This window comes from Heliangelus exortis, chromosome 11, assembly GCF_036169615.1.
Source record: "Heliangelus exortis chromosome 11, bHelExo1.hap1, whole genome shotgun sequence".
Taxonomy (NCBI): domain Eukaryota; kingdom Metazoa; phylum Chordata; class Aves; order Apodiformes; family Trochilidae; genus Heliangelus; species Heliangelus exortis.
The window spans coordinates 22246989-22263756 of NC_092432.1; the positions used below are offsets into that span (position 1 = coordinate 22246989).

A 16768-nucleotide genomic window follows, 5' to 3' on the forward strand; every position below is an offset into this window, starting at 1 on the left:
AAACCTCTTTGCCATTTGGTCACTGTTAATTTTAGTGCTTGTAAATAATTCAGTAGCAGGGTTACTGAAAGGTATGCATTCCAAAGAACAGCAATGTCACTCAGTAATGTTTTCTACTAAAATACATAAATAGTCTTGATCCTATGGTTTGCTCCAATAAAAGCCACTCCTATGAACTTAAAAAGCATCATATAAGTGTTTTTTTGAGCTCCACTTCATTATACTAAAAAAACATGAAGATCAGTGTCTTAATGTAAAATACTCAGTATTACATGAATTTATACAGTTAAAAATGGAAGAATTTTAAGTTAAAATTCACAGACTGAGATGTGCATATCAAGCAACAATATCATAGCTTTTCTGTTGAACACCAAGAGTGTTATATATATATATATTGTTATATCTACATTTTACACTTTCTAAAAAATTAATCAATCATTAGAATAAAACAAAAAATATTAGAATTGTGCATCAACAGTGTCGAATCTATTAATGTTATGTAAGACTACTGTGTTTCATGAATTAGTACTTCATTCCTGTTTCATGTTTTTGTGAAACAAAAAGTGTTCTGTTCATATTGCAGCAATTATTACTGGCAGATACCGGCCAAGAAGGCTGATGGCTTTGTCTTGTTTTTCCCCTAAGCCATAGCCTGTATTTCCTCAATCACTGTGATGACACAAGCTGGAAATGTCATCAACTTTGTCATCACAAAGGGGCAAAGAGGTGTAATTCAAGTATATTATTTTCCTCCACTTATTCTTCCAGAGATCAAGAACTTTTCCACCTGCTACAATTATACATATTGACAGCAACTATATTCAGCAGGTCATTTGTTGCCTAATTCAGCTCCAGGTTTGAATAAGGCAATTTGAAGAGATTTTAGATCTATACATAAAACCTTCAATAATACTAAAAAATTATTTCCCGGTTCTCTGACATGAAAAAATACGGCTATTTTCCACTGTTGTACTGTGGAAATACTGCCAGAAAAGGTATATTGAACTAGATACTATCACTTTACTGAGTTGGGGGAAATTTTATTTTCTTACCACTTAAAAATTACATGTGCTTTTTTCTGTATCAAAGTAAATTTTAAGTTGGAAAATTACATTACTGCTAAGCACCTCTTACATGCATAAGTCATTAAAAAATCAGCTAGAAGACCTCACTAAAGCCAACAGAAACTCAAAACAATAAGTCTAACAACTATTATTTGGAACTGTCATTCAAGATTAGATTTGCAGGTGTTTTCTTTTTTGTAAGAAATCAGATTTTCCAAATGTTACAGTAAGTCTGTTAAAAAGAACAACGATATATGAATATAAACCACAGACTCATTTCAAATACGCACTTTTCCATACTTTCCTTTCCTAAACACAACTTTTTAAAACCAAGCAGAAACTCTACCACTTACAGTTTGGAATTCTCCAAAACACAAATCTGCCATTTTAAACAGAGTATGTTTTTTGTTTAATTGAGTATGTACTTGAGGGCACTTGTGTTTATGAGAACCTTTGAGGGAAAGAAATAAAACAAGAGAATGTGTTTATAAGACATTGGCTTGAAAATACATTCTCTTTCTTGGAATGAAAGCTCCTTATAATCTTTTGTCTGTACATTTTCTGGACAGACATCAGTCTGTCTCACACTAAATAAGTCTGCATATTCCATATCATCTTTTGCATACATGTGCATTACAAAAACATGCTATGAAAAGAAACATTAAGCAGATATCCAGGAGAAAAGGAACAGTAAAATAAACCCTGAAAGGAGACAACGTGGTCATGAATTGGAAGGAAACAGAACATAGGCCCTTTCACACATTACTTGGCATAAAGAGAACGCTTATTGCTTTTCACACTGCTCAGCCCTACACCTTTCTTCTGAGCTCTTAGTCGGCATTTAAAATTAGCTGAACTGACTCTGTTAACACTACCTGGCTTCGTTCATGTTTTACTATAGTATTTTGTGTAAAGCCAGTGTTTCACTAAGACTGTGATTAAGCAGGACACAATCAAAGGGATTTCTTACACTTTCTCTCCAGAGGCCTTCAAAGCACATGCAGGACAGGTTGCAGTTGTGCTGTAAACCACACTGCATTTTCTGTCATCATAACTACATCTGAATGGTGCCATGTATTCAAGATCCCAATTCTTGTACATATACATGGTCTCAAATTAAGCTTGCACATATATTCACTACATGTGTAACTTCACCCACAAAGAAGCTACTTCCAAGAACAAAGCTATGCACATAGTGTCTTTTATAGAACATGATTTTATCTTGCATTCCACAATACTAACAGATCTCCTGGACGGTTTTTGTATAAGTACTGTACAACTCATAGCACAGTAAAAGAAGGTGGTGGACTAAATAGTTACACCATTTATTTTTCTTTAAATGCTGACTGAACATTTCAAAGCACCATACTACTACAGTTTTACCGACTGGTGTAGTATTTCCATCCTAATTACTTGTGCTAGCAGCTTCTCAAGTCAGCTGTCCCACTTCTTTCCACCAGCACCCACAGTTGACTCAATCCCAATGTCGGGTGGGGGGAACTGAGGGTAGGAGACAAGCCCCACTAAGTCCATATGTGTGGAGAACAAGGCGAGCGGCAATTATTAATGAGGGGCAATCCATTTCGTCACTGGGACGAAAGTATAAAAAGCCGAGGGAGAGCTCTCAGGTGATCACATTACCATTCGAAGCATCCACCTCAGAGGCACTCCTGGAGCACGAACGCCCCCTGCAGCGGAAGGAAAGGTCCCGTCCCGCCCCGCCGAGCGCGGGCTCCCAATCGTGCGCCTGCTCCGTGGCGGCGCATGCGCGGTAGGCGTGGCGGCCGCGGGTCGTTTCCGTGTGGCTGCTGAGGGGCGTGGCGCTTTGCGGTGCGGCCGGGAAGGCGGGCTTGGTGCCGGGGGAGCGGGATGGCGAGGTGAGGTGATAAGGAGTTGGACTGGGCCGCGCAGAGGAAGGGAGTTCCTGCCCTCTTCGGCGGAGGGAACGCCGCGCAGGTCCGCGATGGAGGCGTCAGCCTTAAAGCTGCTTCCCCTGGACCCGGGAGATGAAGGTACCCAGAGGTGCAGGATAGGACCTGCCACCCTCTCTTTCCTGGGAGCCAGGATCGGTGTCCCCCTGAGGATCTCCCTGCCCATGGGCTGCTGCTTGTGCACGGCGTGGCCCAGGCACGATCTGGCGGACGGGTACGTGCAGATGGATCTGAGCTGCAGGACCGCGGGGGTGACCGCGGGGGACCTGCGGGGTCTGACGATGGGTGTCGGGCAGCTGAAGCTTCTGGCGTATCGCCAGTTAAAAAAAGCGACTGTGAAAGTAGTCCTTAAGAGCTCTGCGCTCAAAAAGTCGACTCCCAGAGCAGTGTTGCAGGAGACAATCAGAGAACTGCTAAGAAATGTTTATGTTTCGCTCCATTACGTCGTTACTGTGGCCGCGAATCTTGAAAACCCCGTGGTTTGTATTGAAATACTGTCTGTAGACCCTTTGACGGATGAAGCCGGACTCGTAACGCCCCAAACAAGCATTAAAATTAAGGAGGTGGTTACTTCTGAATGGTACAATCATTTATCAGAAGCCACTGCAAAAATTCCCATTGCAGGACTTGATGATGCAGAAAAGTCTTTGAAAGAAATCATTGACCTGCCTTTCCGCTTCCCAAAAACTTTTAAGAAGTTAGGGCTTTCTGTCCCTAATGGGGTGCTGTTAATAGGCCCCCCAGGTGTAGGAAAAACTCTTCTTGTAAAAGCAGTAGCAAAAGAAGTGGGTGCATATCTGTTTTGCATCAGTGGCCCAGCTCTCTATGGCTCAAGACCAGGAGAAAGTGAAGAGAATTTGCGGAGAATCTTTGAAAAGGGCAGAGAAATGTCATCTGAAGGCCCGACCATTCTCTTCATTGATGAAGTTGACTCTCTGTGTCCCAAGCGAGGCAGTTCAAGCAATGCTCCTGAAGATCGTGTTGTTGCTCAGTTGTTAACACTGCTGGATGGTGTGGGCAGTGAGGGTAAGATGGTCATTATGGCAGCAACAAACAGGCCTGATGCCTTAGACCCTGCACTGAGACGACCTGGCAGATTTGACAGAGAGGTGAGTAAGCCATGCTATTGTTATGCTCTTTTTAAAATTTCCTTATTGAGTCAGAACAGGAGGCAGTTAATTTTTTTTTAAATGTCTACTATTCATGTTTAATTGTGGGATTTTGCAGGTCTGAGGTGTGTCCCGTTTCCTTCTTCAGATTGTTGCAGCTTGGGTAAGATAGGGAGCACATTTTACTCCAGAAGCTGATAGCTCCGAATACGTGAAAATAGAAAAGAGGACTCTTTATCACAGACACCTGGCTGTTCTTGAAAGTTTTCCTTTGCTTACAGGTGCTTAGTATTACAAAGTTGGGTTTCTCTCATTTAAATCCCAGATTGAAGATTGTGTGTGTCTCATTACAAATTTATTGTGACAGGGAACTAGTGACCTCCTGTGTCAGAAACTATTCAGATTTCAGTCAAGAAAACTGCTAATCTAATGGTCAGAAGCCAAAAATGTGCAGTAGTACAACACACAGTGCTTTTTCTTGTATTGTTTTCTTGTATTGTTTATTTTGTTGACTAAGTGCTTTCTTAGGTCATGAAGTTTGGTAAAGTTCTTTAATGCTTTCCCAGCTATGATTTTGGTTATTTTCCAGGATTTATAGATTATTCAGAAACATTTTATGGTGGTATTTTAACAGTTATTTTGTAACATTCAAATGTTTATCTAATAGATTTTTTTATTTTGGATGAATCTAATTTGGTTTGTGATGCAAGGATATTATATCAATCTTATGACATAGTTGAAATTACCTTATAATAGGACTCAATGGACACACAGTGATAATGTCCTGTAAAAAACTGTTTATACAAACACTGTTTGCTTGGCAAGTAATTGTAAATGAAGAATATTTTAAATACTTGTCAGTTGCATAGCGTCACTGTTTCTTGTTTCAAGTTTCTTGTAAAATAATTGCAATATAAGTATCAATCTTCAATAAGAAGTATAAAGCAGGGAGAAACTTGATTGCTTAGGTCTAAAAAATAAGAGGAATGTAGCAAAGTACCTACTTAAAATTTTTGTTCACTATATTTGGTTTAGGTGATTATTGGGATGCCAACACTTACACAAAGAAGATCTATCCTGCAATTGCTAACATCCAGTATGCCGATTTCTACAGATGTTGATTTGGTTAAACTGGCAGAAATGACAACTGCGTATGTTGGAGCTGATCTTACAGCACTCTGCAGAGAAGCTGCTATGCAGGCCGTGTTCCACAGCTCTTTGGTATGGTTGCCAATTAGTCAAGAAGAGAGTCCTTAATAATATGTACCACCCTTTCCTCACTAGTACTCAGCTTTACTTCAAAAACTCAGCAAGTTGAAGAACTCAAATGAAAATACTGAGAAACACCAAGTGGGTTATAAACATAAATGCACCATTTTGCTAGTCCTTTGAGTTCTTACCTGCAATAACACCTTTTCCCCCTTCTGGATGTAAAGCTTTGTCAAAAGTTTTTATCTTTATCTTTCTAGTATTGTGCAAAACAGTTTTTAGTCTTTTTCGGTGAACCAAACTGTAATGTCCACCAAAGATTTCTCTTGAAGCTATCAGCTATTTAGAATTGAGCTTCTTAATAACAACTGCAAATTAAAGTTTAGATTGGCCCATAAATATATAACTACTAATGGTAATAACTGTTGTCACTTGGGTTGTATGGATGGATAAAAGATTGCGATAAACACAAGGTATAAAACTGTCCAGTGTGGAGAAATTTACATTCCTAGATACTCTAGGCACAGATTTAGAGATTTGCTGTTTCTTAATATTCTTTCTATATACTGGAACTTTTACAAGAATCCAGGTGTATGTTTTATGTGGTTTTTCATCTGGAATGGCTGAGCAGAAGTTTAAAGCCAGAACTGCAACGTTACCAGAGTAGGGCATCTGCAGAATATGGTAGAACACTCTTGTCACTCAGGGGTAGAAACAAGAGAAAATCATATTTCTAAAACTTTCTTCTCCAATAAAATAGTTTGAGCTTGGTATCCTGGAAAGAAATAGATGGACAAATAAAAATAATGAATAAGTAGGTGGCCTGTTTGCCTTGAGAACTGCAAGCTCCTGTGTGAAATAACATCCTAGTTCTCTTACTGCATCTGTAGTTTAATAATGGTATTTTCTAGACTATGATATAAAGTACCTTGCCTTCTCCAGTAATGGGTGAAAATCAAGGTTAGAAGAATTTTGTGTTCAAGAGAATCTAGGAATTGTTGTGTATTAACCCTGAAGATGGCTGACATTTGATTTAGCAGATCATTGTACTATAATTTAGGTAAAAGCAATAGTATTTTCTAAAGCACTGATTTCTGTTCACTTTTTTCCTGTATAAAAGCTTGCCATTAAAGACATTATATTCTGTTTAGTGTTACATCTTTGCATCTGCAGTGCTTAAGCTCATTAGCTCAGGAAATTACCACTTCAAGTTGTGCTTGACCCTTTGTCACGTTTTGCATGCTAGTACAGCATTTTAAGTTAGTATTTAAATACATTGTTAGTATGCTTTATCTGGGTTTCTCCAGGATTCAAGTGAAATGGTGATTAATACCACAGATTTCCAAGAAGCTTTTAAAAAAATTCAACCATCCTCTTTTCGAAGTGCTATTGGACTAACGGAGTATAAGCCTGTCACTTGGGAGCAAATTGGTGGTCTTGAAGATGTGAAATTAAAGTTAAAACAGGTAACAAAAAAAATGTTTAGATAAACAGCTGGTTGCTAATAACCATGTCTTCCAAGATATTTTATATGCTGGACCTGGACAGACTGGAGAGTTGGGCTGGTTCCAATGGGATGAGGTTCAACAAAGCCAAGTGCCGGGTCCTGCACTTTGGCCACAACAACCCCATGGGGACCTACAGGCTGGGGACAGGGTGGTTGGAGAGCAGCCAGACAGAGAGGGACCTGGGAGTCTGGGTTGACAGGAAGCTGAACATGAGCCAGCAGTGTGCCCAGGTAGCCAAGAAGGCCAATGGCGTCCTGGCCTGGATCAGGAACAGCATAGCCAGCAGGTCCAAGGAAGGGATTCTGCCCCTGTACTCAGCACTGGTGAGGCCACAGCTTGAGTCCTGTGTCCAGTTCTGGGCCCCTCAGTTTAGGAAGGAGATTGAGGTGCTGGAGCAGGTCCAAAGGAGGGCAACTGGGCTGGTGAAGGGACTTGAGCACAGATCCTATGAGGAGAGGCCGAGGGAGCTGGGGGTGTTCAGCCTGGAGAAGAGGAGGCTCAGGGGAGACCTCATCACTCTCTACAACTCCCTGAAAGGAGGTTGTAGCCGGGGGGGGTTGGGCTCTTTTCCCAGGAAACTCTCAGCAAGACAAGAGGGCACAAGAGGTCTCAAGTTGTGCCAGGGGAGGTTTAGGTTGGACATTAGAAAGAATTTCTTTACTGAGAGGGTTCAAGCATTGGAATGGGCTGCCCTGGGAAGTGATGGATTCTCCATCCCTGGAGATATTTAAAAAGAGACTGGATGTGGCACTCAGTGCCATGGGCTGGGAACTGCCGCGGTAGTGGATCAAGGTTGGACTTGATGCATCTCTGAGGTCCCTTCCAACCCAGCTGATTCTGTGATTCTGTGATTCTGTGATTCTGTGATTCTGTGATTCTGTGATTCTGTGATTCTGTGATTCTGTGATTCTGTGATTCTGTGATTCTGTGATTCTGTGATTCTGTGATTCTGTGATTCTGTGATTCTGTGATGTTATAGAAATTAATTATCTTGCAAAGTATCTGATTATAAATTTTTAATATTATATTATAAATGTATTTTTAACATTTCTATGCTACAGTAAGTTATTAGTGTTTGTGAGTTAGAACATCTTCCAGTCACAAGATGGCACAGAGTCAGTTGTCAGATGGCACAGAGTGTAATATCAGGGGAAAATTAGCTGTTTTCCAGAAAAACACCTAGTTTGCAGCCAGATCATTTATCCATTCCTGAATTTGTAGCTGAAGAAGACTCTTGCATATCATTTTTCAAAGATTACCTTTTGTTCTGTTTTGAGACTGAGAGGAGACTTTTAAGAAGGGCAGTATATGAAGGAAGACCAAATTGGTATTCTCTGTTTTCAGATTAATCAAGGAGAGAAAATAATGTGATCAGCAAGTTTATTGATTGCCTATGAACTCTAATCTCATTACTAAGAATTTCATGTATTTTTCTGTATTGACAGAGTATTGAGTGGCCTATGAAATTTCCTCAGGCATTTGCTAGGATGGGCCTGTCTCATCCAAAGGGTATTCTCCTGTATGGGCCATCAGGGTGTGCCAAAACCACGCTGGTGAAGGCGGTGGCCACAAGTTGTCACTGTTCCTTTTTCTCTGTGAGTGGTGCTGACCTCTTCTCGCCATATGTTGGAGATTCTGAGAAGATTTTGTCTCAGGTATAGTTTTCGTTTTTTTGTAAGGTCTGCAGTTTATTTTGCTTAATAGTTAGGCCTTAATTTTGTTAGTGAGAAGATTAAAGTTAGTTAGATCTAGTTAGTTAGATAGTTAAATCATCTGATTACTAAATAGTAATGGCTTACAGATTCACATTTATATAGAATCTAGCCCTGAAATGAAACTACTTTTAAACTTTGAAAGTATTTCTACCCTTTTGTTTTCATTTCACTTCAGAATTAAGAAGCAGAATTTACTTAATAGTAAGTGTAAGCCAGAATGACTCTCCCATGAGTCTTTTTGAGAATGTATCTTTAAAATACTGACTATATGCAAACAGATGTTTTCACCCTACCTGGTAGGATGTTACATATTAACAATTTACTTCATTAATTTTAAAAAAAGGTTTTTCGCCAAGCAAGAGCAAATACCCCAGCAATAATATTCCTAGATGAGATTGATTCTATCTTGGGCTCTCGGTCACACTGCAAAACTGGCCATGGTGTCTCAGAGAGGGTTCTTTCTGTTCTTCTCAATGAGTTGGATGGAATTGGGCTGAAAGTTACAGAAAGAAGAGGAAACAGACTACAGCTTGAGGGTCAATTTCAAGAACAAAGTGACAAGGAAAGAAAGGTATATGTGTCCCCTTTTTGTGTAGGAAGAATGATAGATACTGTCCAGTTCCATGTTTCGCTAATTTGTTTACATCTGCTCTTACTCAGTTAGAGTTTCAGGAAACTTTGAACAAAGATTTCATGGTAGTTGCTGCAACAAATAGACCAGACATGTTGGATGATGCCTTACTACGTCCTGGAAGGCTGGACAAGGTGATCTATATTCCACCTCCAGATCTGAAGGTGATGTATTACAAATCCATGTGTGGCATTAAATGGATAGATATTAGTTGCCAGTGTACTTTAAGAACAAAGGGAGCATATTCCTATAATATATATAATAATTCAGTGAAGAAGGCACAATGAAAAAGCTAAAATGGTAATAATTCTTTTTGTAATTTGAACCCCAGTAACGTCTTAAGTGGTGTATGCATTTAGACGGTTGCATATAGAAAACAAGCAAAAGCTGAAATAACTGTATGCATGAAATCAAGCTGCAGTTTAGGAAGTCAACACAACGTATTGACTTTCCTTGCCTCAGATCATTCTTGTGCCCTGTTCCCAAGGGGAGTGTAGCTACTTGTCCTGAGCTTCCCCCCAAGAAAGAAAAAAATTTAAGCCAAGCAGGCCAAATATGGCCTCTTTAGTCTGAAATGTTGTGTTTTCATGAAGTAATGAGTAACTGTGAAGATCAAAAAAGCATGTAAGGTTTCTTTGAACTCTTCTGGATTTTCCTTAAATCTAACTTGAGATTTTATGCTGCTTTGGAGAGAGGGTTGACGATTGGTTTTTGTCTTTGCTTTCTTATTTAATACACACCAACTTACAGGGTAGGCTTTCCATTTTGAAAATCTGCACAGAAAAAATTCCATTAGATACTGATGTGTCCTTAGAAGATGTGGCAGTCCTAACAGACCTCTTCTCAGGAGCTGATATTGAAAATCTGTGCAAGGAGGTAAGCAACATTCATGGTTAAACTGTGAAATGAACTAAACAAAACCTTCCAACAAAAAGAGAGCAACTCACAGAAGTTATTAAGTCTTCAGTAGTACCAATCTTGCACAGTTGAATGAAAAAAAAAAGTTAATGAAAAAGTTAAGAGTAATCTTATTCAATGTTTATGTTTAAGTAACCATAGATAATAAAATACAGTTTTCAGATGCTTTACCTAAAGTCTGATTTAATGTAAGATATTGTAGAATACTTAAGATAACTTCTTTGCAACTTAAAACATGATAAACACTTAAAGTTGTTTCTTTTTCTTTTAAAGGCTGCTTTGTTGGCATTACAAGAGAATGGACTGGAAGTAACTGCTGTAAAACATGAGCATTTTGTAAAATCATTAATGACTGTAAAACCATCCTTAAACCTAAAAGACTTGGAGTTTTATGAAAAATTTTATAGTCAAGAATTAGCCTCTTGAATCAAAAAGGAGCTATTTTGCATAGGTATTTTTAAATATATTACAAAGATTTTTACAATGTCTTATGTCTCCCCTGCTTTTTAATACAGTACTTACTGTGGTTTCCTGTATGAAATGCAGTAAAATTTCAATTGTTAAAAATCTTTGATCTCAACAATTAAGGATAAATTAGATCTTGTTTGCTTTGGCTAAGTTTCCATCTGATGAAATGAGTAACTGAGATACTTAGATAAAGCACTGAGGATCAGCTTAGTGTTATGGTAAATTACCTAGTTTTCAGTACAAAAACTTGTGTATAGTAGTTATTTATTCTAAAATGTGGTGTGAAGTCTCCAAAGGACAATGGATGTTAAAAAAATAGAAAACTTTCAGAATCTTATATAGGAGGTAGTAAGTCCCATATTATATATAATGTGAGGTGTTTCATATATGCATATCTACAGGCTTGCTTTCTTACAAGCAGATTCAAAAATAAAATTGCAATTAAAAGGTTGTTAGTACTTAACACCTTGTTGTAAGTTTGGGAGTCTGGATGGTTTGGGAATAATTTTAGATCTGTACAAGTATTTGGATTGAGTAAGCAGATATTAAGTAAGTCTGTAATCAATTCAAACTATCAAGTTTGACTTTCTGCAGAACTCTTACCCACCCAGCCATTTTTTGCCAATGTATTGTTGTAGGGACTGTGCTGCAGTGTAGTTTACAGCAAGATGGATCACAAAAGAAAGTCCCCAGGCAGTTAGTGAATGCAGAAGGCAAAGGGAGACTTCAGAAGCTCTTGTAACCTAGGGAAGGCTCCAGATGTAAATGATTGTCCTCTGGCTTGGTGGCCTTAACCACCAGTTCATGGGAAAGGACCCTTCTGTTGCTTTATTGCTGTGAACAAGTTAGGCCAGTGCCATCGAATTTCTGGAACGTCCAAAGGTTTCTCACCAGTAGTGCAAGTATGAAAACCTTCAGGGTAACTTTGATTTGCTTTCCGGTGTATGTGTTGCTTTACAATTTACAGTCTGAAAGTGGTTGGGACAGCAAAATGCTGTTGTCTCCTTCATTTGAAACATGCTGCTGCTGAATTTCAGTACTTGCTTTCTAGAAGGACCAACAGCTAACTGTGCCCTGTGATCTCCTGTCTTTGCTGAGGGACCGGTCCAAGGCAACCTCTCCTTCCTCTCACTTCTTTCAAGTGGGCAATAGATGGAGAAGTAAGTTGGTGGGAGGAGTCCTGGCACGGTGCACCTGCAGCCTGGCCCTGCGAGCTTTTCTCAGAAAAGGGTATTGGGAAGTGATGGGAGCTGTGTAACACATGAGTGATGGGAACCGTTTCCAGGGTTAAGCTCTGTTGGGACAGAAAGGGACAGTGAGATAAGGCTCCTGTGTCAGACCCTGCGTGCACCTTGCTGAGCTCTGGGAAGGGGTAGGTCAAGGCCTCGCCCGTGCTTTTTCCTGGATACGGTGTTCTTTTATGGAGAAGCAAGAATTTGAGTTACTCGGCACGAGAGAGCGAAGGAAGGGGTTGCGGGCAGGCGGCGGGAGGAGCGCAGCCCCGGGTCCCTCCCTGCCCGTTCCCTGCGTTACCCCCGGAGGCCGCAGGGCGGCGTTGCCGCACACTCCGCGCTGCTGGGACCAGACAGGGGGGGCGCCCCCGCTCCCCGCCTGGGTGCCTGCAGCCCGGCCCGGTCCGGTCAGACCCGGTGGCGTGTCCTGGGACACAGCCCGCCCCTGCCCGCCGCACTGGGACTATATAAGGGGGAGAGCACTCTGTCCTGACGCTGATGTTCTCAGGAGGTGCTGCTGGTCCTTCTCTCTGCCAGGTAACAGGGGCGTCGTGCCCTCTACCTCGGAACCGGCAGCCGAGCCCTTGGTCCCACGGTCCCCCCCCGGCTGTGGTGCGGTAACAGAGTGCGAACCGTCTATTCAGGGTCCGAAGTCGCAGCCAGGATGAGCACGAGCTTCTTCCAGATGCTAAAAACAAAAAGAGAAGTAAGTTCGGCAGGGACGTGGTGTGATAACCCCCGTGTGTGGGAGATGCTGGCTGGGGGCTGCCACTGAAATAACCTCACAGAGGGACAGCAAGGGACACCTGTGACTTGAAGTTCAGGCTGAAATGAGGTGGTGGGGAATAGTAATATTGAGGTAATGCAGCTTAACAGGCAGTCATTAATTCCCTGTATCTGTCACTCCCCCTGCCTGTGGCTCTGCAGCCAGGACACTGGTTTTTAAATGCTTTCCTCCGTTTTGTGTCTTTCAGCTCATTCCCCTGGTTGGAATAGTGTCCTTTGCAGCAGTTGGGGCGTTCTCTTTTTGTGTTTATTCCCTGTTCTCCAAATCTGATGTGATGTAAGCAAAATACTTACTGCTTGGAGTTTAGCCTAACCTCTGTTTAACAGAAACCATCATTTTTCTGCACTTAAAAAAAAATATATATCCATGTCGATATCCCAGTCTACTAGTAATGACTAAGAGATCTGTGATACTAAAGAAATTAATTTGAAGTGTAGTCCAATTATTTCCTAGCTCTTCACTTAATAGATTATATTTTTTCCTTGCTTTCAGTGTGTAGTAGATTTTAAATGTTCTTATGAAGAATTCAAAATAATAAGATAGATGGCATGCAGATGTGTTGCAACCAGGCTCTTGATTGTACATAAAGAACAGCATTTGGTAATATGAACTTACAATAAGCTTGTATTTTGATGGCTTGGCCAACAATTGGAGCTAATTCCTGTACTCTTTAAGCTTCTGGGAATCTTTATGTTTAAATTTATTGGAATGGGCATTTTATCTGTCAGTGTAAGAAGTCCCTTTCCTCTTTTTATTTTTCACCTTGCTTCCCTTACCCATTACTACTTGAACAGTGGTGGCTTGTCTAGTGCTTAGAAGCTACAAATAAAACAAGATATCGTTGATTTCCTACCCAGAATTTAGAATGCTCAAACCTGTAAACTTGTGTTTCAAGAACTGAACTACTTGCTTACATTAATAGTTCTGTTTACAGTAGACTGGTCATATAGGAAAAATGTGTGTAGGATCACATCCTATAAACTTAGTGCCTGTTTTGCTTTATCTTCTCTTAAAGCATTAACAAGAGAGGCAATCCAGAACCCTGGGAAACTGTTGATCCTACAAAGCCTCAGAAGGTAACTTGTACAAATAATATATCAGTACAAATAGCATATATTTCTGACACAATGAATAAATTAACCTAAATGTTTTAGGACTAGCAAAATATAAACGCAGAAAGAAATGTAAAGCTGACAAACATCTATTTAGAAGTGGAACCAGTTGCTTAATTCATTACTTTATAGAAAGTATCTTTCCTGAATGTCTTCATGATGGGGATTCAGTTATTACATTCTAGATCTGAGCCTGGTTGTTGTCCCTGTCTCCCAATCTCTACAATCCATTTATTCAATTACATTGATAAGAGTGGAAACTTGGAGTTTAAAGGAAATACTGTTTACCCTTTGTCCTGAATTACAAAATTGACTCTAATTAGAATGGTTTTTGAGTACTGCAACCTGAAAGAAGAAATCTTAGTTCAGTAGAGCAGCTAAGGATAAGAGAAATATTTGGCATTGTTATTATTTAATATACAAGTGACTTTATTCAACAAATTACGAAGTATGTCATCAGTTGCTATTTTTGCTTTCTTCTGGAAGGAATATGTAAAGCCACTAGAAATCCTTTTGCAATGATAAGTTGTATGATACGGGGAGGGGTGGAAGTGAAATACATTCTTACTGGCATTTTCCTAGTTTCATCCATATTTTTCTTTTAATCTCTTCCAGCTATTAACAATCAATCAGAAGTGGAAACCTATAGAAGAACTTGAAAATGTCAAAAGCCTTGTGAAGTGACAAGTTTCTCTTGCCTCCAAAAAGGTACCCTATGAATCTAGTGGAATCACTTCTGCACAAACTTGACTACTGAAATCAGTGTGCGGAAATGCTTCTGCTACATTTTTAGGGTCTCCCTACATTTTTTGGACTCTGGATGAGAAGTTTCATGTTGCCTTAGAAGTTGGCATATAACATCCACACAGTCCAAAAATCTGTCTCAAATACTCATTTTTTGTAGGCATTTGATAGCAAATTATGAATATTCAGATGGTAATTATAGATGGGAAAAAGCCTTTTCACCTGTTGTAGAATTTTGTATTTCTCAAAATGCATTAATTTTGTAATTCTATGGTTTTTAAATAAAATGTATTTTGATTTTCTTACAGCATTCCATGTAAATTCCATAAATGGAGATTTACCCAAAAGCCTTTCCAAACTGGGATTCCTGGTTTCTGTGTGGTATATACAGACCAAATATTCATCATAGCCAGAGAACCTCTTTATATGGCAACATATGTGGTCATCGAGTATACTTGCATTTATTTTGTGTGTTAGATGCAACAACAGTTGAAATCAAAACTAATGTTCCACTGCTAATGCTATAACTTAACTTATTTAAGGCTGTATTTGGGACTACAAGAAACGTGACTAAGAAGGAAATGAAAATCAGAATTTGTTGTATTTAAATACTGTGTTCAAATTTAGAAAAAGTTACTAGAATTAGGAAACTTAAATGATCCAAAGCTAATTACGTTATGTCCGTTTCTTCTCTCTATGCAAGGTACTTCATGTGCAAGGTCAAATGTACTGCTCAGCAACATATTTAAACATTTTTTTTATGTTTAACAAAAAGAGAAACAGATTAAAATTAGGAATAACTCCATGAAGGGACAGTACTGTCTAAGTATCTTTGTGTTTTGTTATGCATTGGTCAAGAAAAGAATGTGAATTAACACCCAGTAATTTAATAAAGCAATATATGCATCCAATGGTAGAACAGTCTTTTGTGGGTATTTGCTGTACACATAACCTTCCAGCCAGTTCCTCAGTATATTATACAGTTTCTTTTAAAATAGATGTTCAGAGTACACGTTAATTTCTGTAGGGAAGAAAGCAAAAGTGAAACAACTGCTAACTGGAGGAGGTTCCTGTAAGTGAGTAATAGTGAAGTGCTTTAGGTTAGTCTGCTGCAGACAAAACTTAAGTTACTGAAGCTGTTTCCTGAATTTTAAGGTAGCCTGGCTTCAGAAGCTTTGTGTTTTCTTCAGATTTACTGCTGCTGAGGCAAAAAAAAAAAAAAAATAGCTAAAATGTAACTTTACCCTATATTTGTGTGCATATGCAGCATATTTGTTTATCAAGTAAGGATGACTCAGCATTTATGTTTGGGAGGAACTGCAAGACTTCAGAATGTACTCTTCGCTTTCATATAAGGAATTGTATTACAAGATGATTTGATAGCATAACAACACAAAAATCCAGTGCTCTGAAAAATGTGAGTTTTAAGTATTTTAATAGAAAAATATTTTCAAATATTTTCTATGATGTATTCTGTATTTCTATATCTTTACTGGACTACCAAATGGAAGTGCTATGCTCTGAGTTCATGCATTAATTGAATTTGTTTGTGTAAATCACTTGTATGGTCTATAAATACTATAAATTAAGTATGTCGACATTAGAGCAGTAATTTTTATGTAATTTCTGTACTCAATTATTTTTCATTGCTGTCTTCCAGTAGCACATTAAGCAGTGTGGCTGCCATCAGTCATAGGTTGTTTCTTCTCTCATCGTGTGCTGAAGCGTAATAGAAAAAATAGAATGTTTTGCTTTGTTAGCTAATCTTTTTAATATACATCTGAGTAGAGGGTATTCACATAGTGTGTGTAACAAAATAATTTTCTGCACTTCAAAAATACAAGTATTGTTAAAGTTCTTGGGACAGTTTTGAGTGTTCTCATAGTCCTTAAAAAAATGCTGCTCCTTGCACAAATTCCTTTTTTCCAGTGCACACTAAGAGCAATGACTATCTCACCCCAAATACTCAGGACAAATCTATAAAGCAACGCACAGATTCATTCCTTGTTCTACATACATCAGAGTTCAGAGAGAGATTTAAATGGTTGAACATTATGAGCTGACTTTCATGAGAACAATAACACTTCCATACTCTGTGATTTAGAAACCCATGACTTTATTCTATGGACAACTTCCAGGCTGTTGAAATTAAATTAACAGTATTCTTCGTTCTCTTTATTCTATTTTCTCCATTTTGTCTCCTAGTCCATTCAGTTGTTTGTGTTGTTTCTTTTAAACCATCACTGCCTTTACTCACCCTGTCTAGCTGTTTTCCACTGTATCACTTCCAACTTTCATTATAATGTTAAATTAAAATGCTCAGTGCCTTAACAAGCCACT

At 39.1% G+C, this 16768-nt stretch overlaps 2 protein-coding genes across 4 annotated transcripts; both read left to right on the forward strand.

Annotated features, from left to right (window-relative positions):
- Nucleotides 1-2848: 2848 nt before the first annotated feature.
- AFG2B (AFG2 AAA ATPase homolog B) lies at nucleotides 2849-10652 on the forward strand. Its single transcript, XM_071755249.1, has 8 exons — nucleotides 2849-4104; nucleotides 5140-5325; nucleotides 6621-6779; nucleotides 8267-8476; nucleotides 8880-9107; nucleotides 9197-9331; nucleotides 9918-10043; nucleotides 10359-10652. The coding sequence occupies exons 1-8, from the start codon at nucleotides 3028-3030 to the stop codon at nucleotides 10509-10511; spliced, it is 2274 nt and encodes a 757-aa protein (XP_071611350.1). The 5' UTR covers nucleotides 2849-3027; the 3' UTR covers nucleotides 10512-10652.
- Nucleotides 10653-12179: 1527 nt separating this feature from the next.
- Nucleotides 12180-15831, forward strand: C11H15orf48 (chromosome 11 C15orf48 homolog). Of its 3 annotated transcripts, none has more exons than XM_071755250.1 (5): nucleotides 12180-12491; nucleotides 12760-12848; nucleotides 13588-13648; nucleotides 14300-14392; nucleotides 14737-15239. In XM_071755250.1, the coding sequence occupies exons 1-4, from the start codon at nucleotides 12450-12452 to the stop codon at nucleotides 14366-14368; spliced, it is 261 nt and encodes an 86-aa protein (XP_071611351.1). In that variant the 5' UTR covers nucleotides 12180-12449; the 3' UTR covers nucleotides 14369-14392; nucleotides 14737-15239. The 3 variants fall into 3 exon arrangements, with proteins under 3 accessions (XP_071611351.1, XP_071611353.1, XP_071611352.1); XM_071755251.1 differs by lacking the exon at nucleotides 14737-15239 and adding an exon at nucleotides 15690-15831 and having other exon boundaries at nucleotides 12368-12491; XM_071755252.1 differs by lacking the exon at nucleotides 14737-15239 and having other exon boundaries at nucleotides 12189-12322; nucleotides 14300-14511.
- Nucleotides 15832-16768: the final 937 nt, after the last annotated feature.

Excerpts from the sequence above, each read along its gene's own strand:
- AFG2B (XM_071755249.1), top strand. The coding sequence starts at position 3,028 with ATGGAGGCGTCAGCCTTAAAGCTGCTTCCCCTGGACCCGGGAGATGAA. Across the intron at positions 4,105-5,139 it reads CTGGCAGATTTGACAGAGAG|GTGATTATTGGGATGCCAAC; the intron begins GTGAGTAAGCCA and ends TATTTGGTTTAG. Across the intron at positions 8,477-8,879 it reads CTGAGAAGATTTTGTCTCAG|GTTTTTCGCCAAGCAAGAGC; the intron begins GTATAGTTTTCG and ends TTTTAAAAAAAG.
- C11H15orf48 (XM_071755250.1), top strand. The coding sequence starts at position 12,450 with ATGAGCACGAGCTTCTTCCAGATGCTAAAAACAAAAAGAGAA. Across the intron at positions 12,849-13,587 it reads TTCTCCAAATCTGATGTGAT|CATTAACAAGAGAGGCAATC; the intron begins GTAAGCAAAATA and ends CTTCTCTTAAAG. Across the intron at positions 13,649-14,299 it reads ATCCTACAAAGCCTCAGAAG|CTATTAACAATCAATCAGAA; the intron begins GTAACTTGTACA and ends AATCTCTTCCAG.